The sequence below is a fragment of the Gymnoscopelus braueri genome, assembly GCF_963280865.1.
Source record: "Gymnoscopelus braueri genome assembly, chromosome: 14".
In the NCBI taxonomy this organism is placed as follows: Eukaryota; Metazoa; Chordata; class Actinopteri; order Myctophiformes; family Myctophidae; genus Gymnoscopelus; species Gymnoscopelus braueri.
Window position 1 is genome coordinate 33,851,184 of NC_137619.1, and position 10,615 is coordinate 33,861,798.

Here is a 10,615-nt window from a genome sequence, read left to right on the forward strand (position 1 = left end):
AATAGTAATCTAGGTTACTGATGCATTTGATGTACTCGTGTTTACCTTACTGTGAGTCACTCTGGATTAAACAGAATACATGCCATTGACGAGATGTCTCGTTTTATATTGAACAGCTAAATAATAATTTAATAATGATAAAATAAAAATGTAAACCCACTTTGAACAGAATGTGCAATGAAAAAGTTCACATTTGTTAGATTTTCAAATAGCCTATATACTGTAGGATTGGTTAAACAGATTTTGCTGCTATATTCATTTTGCCGGAGACCCCCTGGAACCGCCTCAAAGACCCCCGGGGGTCCACAGACCCCACTTTGAGAACCACTGCCCTGGAAGTTTGGGTATTGTTCAAAGTTAAAACAAAAAAGATGTAGTTTTGTATCAAAAAAGTATAGAGCTGTGACATCAAAATATCAAACTGAGCTGCACCGTGAATTTTGTGAATATAATATGTATAAAAAATATAATAATAAGACCTCGCATCACCAGGCTTTTAGCAGTACCTTATGAAAGCTTTGTTTTTGTATTTACTGCACACTAGTGCTTGCTCTTTATTTTTAACTCTATGGCTTGCTCAGATCCGGTCTAAAGCCCGCCTATTGTATCCGGTATTTTGCACAGACCATTTCCGTATCCGCTCTGTACCGGATCTGCAACCTACAAAGTGAATTTATCATCAGAGGGGAGGAGCTCGACGTGAAGTGGGCGTGTTGAATCTTCTATAATATCGCTCCATCCTCCTCCTCCTCGTCGTCTCGTCACCAGACTGAGAGACCACACAGAAGACTTGACCAGGAACAACAGAGAAAGAACGGCCAGGCCGCCGCAATAGGGGCTTGTTAGATAACGGTCTTGGTTACACCCGGGCGAGCGCATATTTTCCAGTTTGCTATATTAACAAATAATATTAAAAGCAATGGGAAACAGGGTCGCCCGAGAGGACTATGAGTGGGTCTACACCGAGCAGCCTCACGCCGACAGGAGGAAAGAGATTTTAGGTGAGCTGACGCTGTTTTTTTCTCCTTTTTACTGACGTTATAACGACGACCCCCTCGCTTTGCCCAAAAAAGCTAACGGCTAACTTAGTTGAGCCGGCTTCAGCACAATGTGATACAAACGTTGATTTGGTGTTAGTGCTAGTTAGTTGGTCGAGATCAGATTAAGATAGCCGTTTAGTGGATTTGTCCGTTTCTTGTTATCGTTTACTTTCACAGAGCTAAACGTTTAGCTGAAGCCTTCTTTCTGGCCAAAAAAAAGAACAGATCTACAAGCTAATAACGCGCGATCTGTTCTTTTTTCGCAAGCGACACACCTCGCGAGCTTAGCTTAACGGTACTAGTGTCAACAAGTCCCAGGTAACGTTATTGGTCTGTGGTTATTTGGTGTGTTTTTCGTTATAAACATGTACGTGGTTTATATAATCTTTTTTCTCTTTTTTAATTTAAAATGTTACCAAATTAGTCCAGTCACCACTGAGCCACTACCTCCACGGAGATGAACACCTGAATCAGAAAACGCCTTGAATTGCCAGACACACAATTGCATGCACTGACTTGCTGTAGACTACAAGTGCAAGCAGCATTTTGCATAAGTCAAGCAGATGAGTATTCTTACTTCGTAATAACACATAACACACACACACACACACACACACACACACACACACACACACACACACAGAAGTATACAGTGAAGCAATATTGTTATAGATTAGTATAAATGGCATACACACCTGTGTTGATTCTACATTGTTTGACCACACATTTGCCAACAGTACAGTGGTACTATTACAATACAATGAACTCAAAAAACCATAAGGTCTTGTTTCCATTGTGGCCCTGTGTAATAAATGCATCAAGACATTTAAATACATACATACATACAATACATAATCAACACTAGTAGCATACAGTGATCCCAAATGGGCTCTATCATTTGAAATGGCACTTGAGTTTTAAGTTTGTATCAAGCACCCTAGAGCAAGTTATATTTTCGACAAATAGCAGATTATTTAGTTGTTGGGGGGTATTTGTCAGTGCACATTTAGGAGAAAGGCTTCTAAACAGGAACAAAGTGGATAGTGTTCCAGATAGTCACATGACTAGGTGTGACTGCTGTGATATAACGGAGGATGTAGCTCACCTCTATATAAGGGTACGATCAATATCCATGCACAAGAAGAATACATGTGCATGCGTTTTTGGTATCTTTCTGCCTGACCCCTCTCAAGCATGGCTATGTCCTCATTCTCAGTTTCTCACAGGATGAGGCATTAAAACTACAGATTCATTGCAAGATCGTGTGAGGCAGACAGGGACCCCTGTGATGACCATCAGGTGGTCCACTGTATGCAGGGTCTTGTCATGGACGATTGGGGTGTTGAGTGGGCTTTCTGTGAAGCCCTTGTTTTGCTAATGTCTTTTTTTTCACTGTTAACATAACAGACACTTAAGTTAATTGGTGAATAAAAGGTCCTCCCATTGTGCTGGGACCAGCTCTATAGAGACTCATATAAAGAACTCATTGACAGAGGAGCCGTCTCCTGGGCTGAATTATTCACGTCAGTGAGCCGGGCCCTGACTCCCTACAGAGGCCAGCAGTATCACAAGCCACTCACTACTAGTCTCCTTCTATCATGTTATTAATGTCTATATGGTTCCTAAAACGTAGCCTACCCAGGTATGTGAGGTAGATTATTTCTTAAGGTTTGAGATGGGGAGCCACAAATAAACATGGGCTTGTTTCTATAGGGTACAATCTTTCTTGGCTGTAGTACTAGAATGTTTAACATACTCACAAGATGAGTCTAAAAATGTCAACTTGTGGTTTCCAGATTGAAACCATATGAATGCTTAGTTTATTTTCATTTCAATCCATGTCGGAAATGTTATGGAGGATGTTCCTTTTATGGCCTTTATATAGGCTTGTATGCTGTTGTTCAGCTTGCTACAAAGACCTACAGTAGGCCTTTGCTGCTGCCTGCCTGATTGTTAAACTTGTGTGATCACATGCTTCAGGCCTCTCCCACTCTAAGCTAGTTCTCCCTTGTATTTAGACAAGTAGAACAGTGTGGCCTACACACTCAGGATGTGTCAGGTTTTTGCTGGGACTTGCTCTAGCAGCTAGAGCAAGAGTCTGCCAGAGTCTAGCTAGAGTCTAGCTTACCCACTGCAAGTGCCATTACAAGTTAACTACTGTTTTTCTCTTTCTCTGTCTTTCTCCAGACCAGCATAGGCAATGAAGTTGAAGAAATGTTGAGATAGGCAGCAGCTTAATCTCATATCACTCCTCAATTTATACTAAGCAGAGTTAAATTCAAGTTTATGTATCGTTCCTGTCTGGTCAGGTAGAGGGATACAGGAAGTGCTTCTTTACTCATCAACAGCACTGACTCGGGTGCTTTTGACAAATACTGGCGCAAGTCTGTAAACCACAAAGTGTAGCTATATCTGCTATTTCTCTCTTGCATACATTGCCCTTTTTCTTTTTTTTTTACCACTATGTGATGTATGTTCAGTTTTCTATCTATAAGCTATGCTATTTATGTTTTATCATTTGTCCATCTATATACGTTCCTTAATCTAATCTCAAAGCTTCTGTGTGCTACAGAAAGGGTTGTGGAAACGGTCAATAATGAAGCGGTGTACTGTAGAGTGGGTGTGTAAATACAGGGAATTATTAACACAGTGCTGCTGATTGTACAGCAAGCCAAATCAGTTTGATATATGCATGGGCTTGCCTGAAGTGAAAGTGAAAGGCTTTTCAGCAGTTTGCAGGTGCTGGCTAAAGATGACAAGTGGGCAGAGCCTCTGCCATCTGTTTTTTTTTTGTGACAAATATGAGGCAATGATTCCCCCTAGCATAATTTGGCTTAACATAGCAGCCAGAAAAGGGAATGAATAAAGTATATCATCATTTATAGCTTGAGACAACTATACAATATGTAATGTTTTCAGTCATAATTGTACTCTATACCAGATACCTAATTACCTAGAGTTACTGTATGTTAAAATGAAATGTGAAATTTATTTTAACATAACGGACAATTTATTTTTTGGGACAAGCAGAATGTGACCTGATGGGCAAGTGCCTTACACAAAGCGTTTGTTTAGTCTACCAGCCATATAGGCCTAGTTGTGTAACCGATCCTTGTTTGGCTTTTCTTTTCCATTGGAAGAATACATTTGGCAGTTAGAGGCTGGTACATTTCAAATGTGTTTGCTATTGTTGTTGGCAGGGTAGTACACAGTTAGTTTCCTGACTTGTTTATATTCAAAGTTCTAACTTCTGCTCTGATGTAATTTAATTCCCCTAAAAACAATCTAACTTCTGCTCTGATGCCCTAACCATGTAATTCCCCTAAAAACAATGCAATGTTTCTTATCATAGGTGTTGCATTGTTCTCAGCAGTGATTGGCCTCCAACAGTAAAGAGCCGTTAATCATAGATAATGGTTCGAATAATGTAGTTAACTTGCCTTGCGTCTAGATTCTAGAATGTATGTTTTTGTTCTACAGCAAAGAACAGTAGTAGTGATTGATTGGAGTGCCCACTTGTGCCATCATCATCTTGACCCATCATCACCCTGGTCAGGTGGTGGTGACTAATACTATGCCTCTTCCAAATATGCCTTGCACCAGTACAATAAGTTCCAGGGACAACAACGCCTTTACCTCACATAGCCTTGCACGTTAACACATTTTTCTGTTTCATATCAGTCATGAAGATAACGGTTTCATATCAGTCATCAAGATAACGCGTTAAAAAGCTATGCTGCATAGTTTAACACTGCTCAGCTGAAGTCACCTAGGCGAGACTCCACAGTCAGATGTTTGAAAGATAATCCAAATGTTATTCATGAACTTTGTGTTGGGATGTCATTTTGTCTAGCGTAACTTTTTGTTCAAAAAACATTTAAAACATAAGTACACATTCAGCACCGTCAAACTTGATATTTATCAAGTCACTTTGATTGTTGTCTGAGACTGAGTGAACTTAACTTTGAACATTTTGATCAACTTCCTAACATTGTGGTAGCACACATTGCCTAAGTTACTTAATGTTTTTCTATTGAGTTGGAGAATAGTAAGAATAAACAGTCAAAAAGAAGTAACTTCAGTTCCCAGTGACCTGTACTAATACAGGTCCCCTAACAAAGGCTAACCAGATAGTTAGCTAGATAGACCAAGTACTTAGAAAAACATGGGCATGCTAAAAACTTGATGAATGCCCCTGATTATGCCCAACTGGTGAGGATAGGCGAGCCTCCGTACATTCTGAACTTTACCTCTAATAGAAATACGGGTGTCGTAAATATTGTCAGGAAATTTCAACATTGTATTCTTTTGGATATGTCTTAGAATTCATTTCATATTTGATACCGCTATTTATAAAATATTTATTATGACATGTATAAGCTAAGCCATGCTGTAAGTTATTGTTGCAAAACACTACATGTAATGTACTTTTCAATTGTCATTTTAACATGTTGCCATTTCTACCAGGCGGATGTTGTATACATCATATGTGGTCTGCCAACCGGTGATAAAGATATTAGATACTAGAGAAGTCAAAAACATGCATTTGTGGGATTTAATTTTGTTATAGCAGACATATTAGGGGGCATGAAACGATAGACCGATTTTGTTTTCATGTAGCTGTATTAATTAAAAACTGCAGAAGGGTAGAAGAGCAAGCAGACCTATGTGCATGTATTGACAATACTTGTGACTAATTGGGATACCTGTGTTGGTAACAGTTTCCCCCCTTCAATACACCCAAACTAACATCACTTTCTTCTCTCAACTTTACAGCCAAATACCCAGAAATCAAGTCTCTGATGACACCTGACCCAAGACTGAAATGGATTGTTTGCATGATGGTGACGATCCAGTTCATAGCATTCTACCTGGTCAAAGACTTGGACTGGAAATGGGTCTTATTCTGGACGTATGCTTTTGGCAGCTGTATCAATCATTCAATGACCCTTGCCATTCATGAGATCTCCCACAACACTGCCTTTGGCAATAACAAGGCCATGTGGAACCGCTACTTTGCCATGTTTGCCAACCTCCCAATCGGGTTACCCTACTCTGCCTCCTTCAAGCGCTACCACCTAGACCATCACCGCTACCTAGGTGGTGATGGCGTGGATGTGGACATTCCCACAGACTTTGAAGGGTGGTTCTTCTGTACACGCTTCCGGAAGTTTGTCTGGATCATCCTCCAGCCACTGTTCTATGCCATTCGGCCCCTCTGCATCAACCCTAAGCCAATCACCCAACTGGAGCTGACCAACACGGCCATCCAGCTCTTGTTCAACGTGGCTCTGTACTCTCTGTGGGGGTTCAAGCCTGTGGTCTATATGCTAGCCGGCTCCCTGCTGGGGATGGGCCTGCACCCCATCTCTGGCCACTTCATTGCTGAGCACTACATGTTCCTCAAGGGCCAGGAGACCTACTCCTACTACGGTTCTCTCAACCTGCTCACCTTCAATGTGGGATACCACAATGAGCACCACGACTTCCCCAGCATTCCAGGGCGTAGACTACCTATGGTAAGTACAGCCTGGCTGATCTCTTTTTAGTGCTACAAAAGAATGTCAAATGTGGTTTGTTGCGTCACACAAACGTACATAATTGTTTTTACAAAGCTGATCATAAAATATTCAGTACAAGATGAATAGTACACTGACTGACCATGGTACAGTTTAAAATGACCTGCAAGATAAGACAAGAAAAGATAAGGAACTTTAATTAAGAGTAAGTAAACACAGACAGCACCATTAACAAGCTGGAACATTGCAACTGCCTACGAAGAGTAATAAAACACAGACGGCAACGATAAGCTGTAACGTTGTAACTGCCTACACATTTAAGGGATTTTCACTTTCATACATGTTAAGGGTAATTAGTTAAGTAGTTAAAATTACCCCAAGTGAAATGTCCCTTTAAATGGAGGATGCATTCTCAGGACTTTAATCACTTTCAACCTGGTGTCCATATTTTGTGTCGACAAAAATGCCATAGTATAAAATTGGGCATTTTCCTGTCTGGCCTAAGCTCTGTGTTAACTAGTTCATATTTTTCTTTCCATTTGCTACATAGGTGAAGAAGATTGCAGCAGAGTACTATGACGATCTGCCTCATTACACATCATGGGTGAAGGTCCTCTATGACTTCATAATGGATGACGCACTGAGCCCATACTCCCGTGTAAAGAGGACGCTAAAAGGAGACGTCAAACAAGAGTAAATTGCACATTTGTATTTTTCATGTTCATGCTTTTCTGGGAAGAAACTGCATCACCAGCCCCAGCTCATTATACTATCACTTTAATAGTTGCATATTAATATACACAACTCCTCTGAGATACGAGTTTGAAAATCAAATTGTATACCCCCCCCCCATTTTTACACACACACATTTAGTTTCCAAATGCAATCAATTATCAGCACAAATGTATCCCTCGCAAACAAGACTTGTCATGTTAGTTGGAACACAGGTTGCAAGAATCTCTGGGTTTAACATTTTATCAAGACAGTTTTGCTGAAGTTACTCAGTTGCAGGGGTTGACACAACTGTTTCCTGACTGCCCGGGGCAAGTAAGTAAAACGTTCGGACAAGTGGAGTTTGTTTTCAGGTTGCCCGACGGGCAAGTGCGTTTGAGTGGGGAGGCAACGGTCTTTAGTTCGCTATAAACAGAACACAAGATGTCTGTGGAATTTAAAATAAGAGAGCACAGTTGACCTAATGTGCAGTTTTTTTTTTAAAGAATGAGAGTTTTCATTCTGTTGCTACACTTGTTAAAAATACAAATTAACAAGTGTGAACCCATAGTCATATTGTATAGCTATTGAGCTATTTGGCATAAATATTGAGGTATGTCCTTATCGCGCAGCCCCAGAATTCAAAAATAAAATATAAGTGTTAAAATTAACGGTAATTCAATCTTTACCCATCATAATTTACTTTTCGGGCAAGTGGGCATGAATTTTGGGCAAGTAGAACATGACCTGTACTTGCCCGACGGGCAAGTGCCTCTGAGACTTTAGTGTCAACCCCTGACAGTTGTGTAAAATGTAAGTCTAATCTTTCTAAAGGGTTGTCACCTTTTACAAAGGCTGTGAAGGTATATAATGATGTACAGTATATTGTGCCTGTATTGCATTAGTAACTTTGGGTTGTTTGAAATTCTACCTACAGTAGGATGTAACCCAATTACATGAGATCCATGTTATGATCATGTTCATATTTGATGTAAATACTGTGATTTTCTTTCTTAAAGCTCATTTTAAATCAGAACTTGTGCCATTTGCACTGGCAGCAAAAGTTATATGTTCTACTCTGATTAAGTTGCGTTTTTGGCTCACCCAATGGGGAGAATTTGGGTTCATTTATATTATAATTTGTCTTAGCATTCAATGTTGACCAAATGAGGCCTTCAATGTGTAATGCATTATATACCATCATCTTGTTAGTGGTATACATTTAATGATCATTGCTACTTTTGAAGCATTTTTAAGTAGTAGCCTATTTATACATCAAAGGCCTGTGGTGGCTATAATGTAAAAAAAACAAAACAATAAAAGTTACCAATTTGTGAAGTATACTCTCCAGTCAGCTTATTTTAAGGAGACCAAAGGTTAACTTAAACCAAATGCTGTGAATGTATTTTGACCTTCCCATGCCCCCACTTTAATCTTCTTTTCTCTCAGTTCTGCTATGTGCTATATGCAGTTGTGTCCTTAACATTTTAAAACTCTCGGGCAATGTGGACATAGTTTCCATGATGAATCATGCCTATTGAGTAATATCCTCGTTTATTTTGGTCGTACTACGGACTCTCTAGGTAAATGAATTAGTGCAATGCAGTTTGACAATATCTGCTTTATTTTGTCCAAATGCCCATTTCAGATTGACCATTGCATTGCAATTGATTTATTTTGTTGTAAGTAGGAGTTGCTTTACACCTACATCAGTATTAAATTACTGCGGGAAATAGATCTCATGGAGTTGAGCTGAAAATCTAAGGCTGTATTTACACTGCAGGCCGAGTATTAAAATCTGAATATAATGTATAAAGTTTGACACTGTCTCACACCACTCAATGTAAGATGCATGAGATTTGTGTTCCCAGATACTGGCATATTGCAACTGTTTGAAGGTCCACTGAAACCCTGGTAACTGAATTAGTAGCTTAAGATAGTTACACTACATTTGAATTAAGCACCTCTTATTCCTATATTCAGTTGCATGTTGATACGTTTTGGTAAACTACTGCAGCACCACTATCAAATGTAAATCAACTGTCAACAATTGGTTTACAATCTTTAATTTATAATCCATTGCATGAGGATGTTGCTTGCCAGAAAGAACACTAAGTGTCCCATTTTTGACACTATAAATTAAGCTTTAAGGTCTACTCTGTACACACCAGGAGCGATTATTTTGTGAGATTAATTCGCATTAATTTGAGCAGCTGTTTGTGTTATGTTTGTCATGTACACTGAGCGCGATTATAACGAGGCCATGTCATTATTGTTCGAAACAAGGTCGATTTTTCACCGTGAATAAAATAATCAACGTGTATGACCAAAATAGATTTGATGTGAAATAATCACATCGCTTTTTCCTATCTTTTTTCGCGTTACTCCTGGTGTGTGAAGACCTTTAGGGTTTATGAGCACAAATCTGCTATGCAAGACATCTCATTCCAGTGTTGGGACAGTGTTAAGATGGGTAATACATTGGGCCAGATAATCAGAGGTTTGTGTGGGCATGTAAATCCAGCCATAAAATTGTCTGTGGTAAAATCACAGCAATTGTCTCGTCGACTTGTAAAGCACTGAGAATGTGGGTCCAGTTCTATTCTCACTAGTACTGTATGTAACATTTGCCTTTTATTTTACTGCACCAAAAAGATTTATTAAAAACTAATTCTGTCACTTTGTCATTGTGGTCAGTTTGTTTACTTTGTTACTGTCGGGAAAGTATGTAATTTTAGTTAAAAAGTAGTTAATATAGCATCACAATCATTTTAACCTATACTGCCTACCCCTACTCAGCCGGGGCACCTGATGGAGGGCAAAGGAACTGGTTGGAATAACATGTTCCTTCCATGCGCTACATCCTACTGGGGAAACTTCCCCCTGTCAGGTGATAAGAAGCAGCCAGCTGAGCTCAGTTCGGGGCTCTCCCGAGACGGAGGGAGAGTAGTGCCCAGGATTACAAGCTTAGGCAATTGGCACTGGGTGAAAAATTTGTTACAAAATCGTGGGATAAATTTTTTGATTTATTTTTTAATAATATCTCAGTTTTATATAGCGCTTTTCTGAGTACCCAAAGACGCTTTACATGGGGGGCATGAGAAAACGACAAAGAAAAACAACTTTATTAGGGGGGAAACCACTAAGACTAAGGGATAAAAATAATAAAAAACAGTGGAGAGAAGAAAAAGATGGGGGGGGGGCAGGTGGAGTTAGCAGGGGAAATCGATATTGAATAGGTAGGTTTTGAAGGATTGGAGGGTGGGGGCATCTCTTGAGTTTTGGGTAGTGCATTCCACAGGGTTGGGGCAGCAAAAGCTCTGTCAACCCAGGTACGGTACTTGG

At 39.7% G+C, this 10,615-nt stretch overlaps 1 protein-coding gene across 1 annotated transcript; it reads left to right on the top strand.

Moving 5' to 3' along the window:
* Positions 1 to 771: 771 nt before the first annotated feature.
* LOC308100314 (sphingolipid delta(4)-desaturase DES1-like) lies at positions 772 to 9,949 on the top strand. Its single transcript, XM_080449319.1, has 3 exons — positions 772 to 1,001; positions 5,817 to 6,559; positions 7,110 to 9,949. Exons 1-3 carry the CDS (start codon positions 920 to 922, stop codon positions 7,254 to 7,256), a joined length of 972 nt encoding a protein of 323 aa, XP_080305445.1. The 5' UTR covers positions 772 to 919; the 3' UTR covers positions 7,257 to 9,949.
* Positions 9,950 to 10,615: the final 666 nt, after the last annotated feature.

What these genes read in the sequence shown, in the direction of transcription:
- LOC308100314 (XM_080449319.1), top strand. Translation starts at nt 920, where the DNA reads ATGGGAAACAGGGTCGCCCGAGAGGACTATGAGTGGGTCTACACCGAG. An exon ending in CAGGAGGAAAGAGATTTTAG is followed by an intron (nt 1,002 to 5,816) that starts GTGAGCTGACGC and finishes TCAACTTTACAG; the next exon opens with CCAAATACCCAGAAATCAAG. An exon ending in CAGGGCGTAGACTACCTATG is followed by an intron (nt 6,560 to 7,109) that starts GTAAGTACAGCC and finishes TTTGCTACATAG; the next exon opens with GTGAAGAAGATTGCAGCAGA.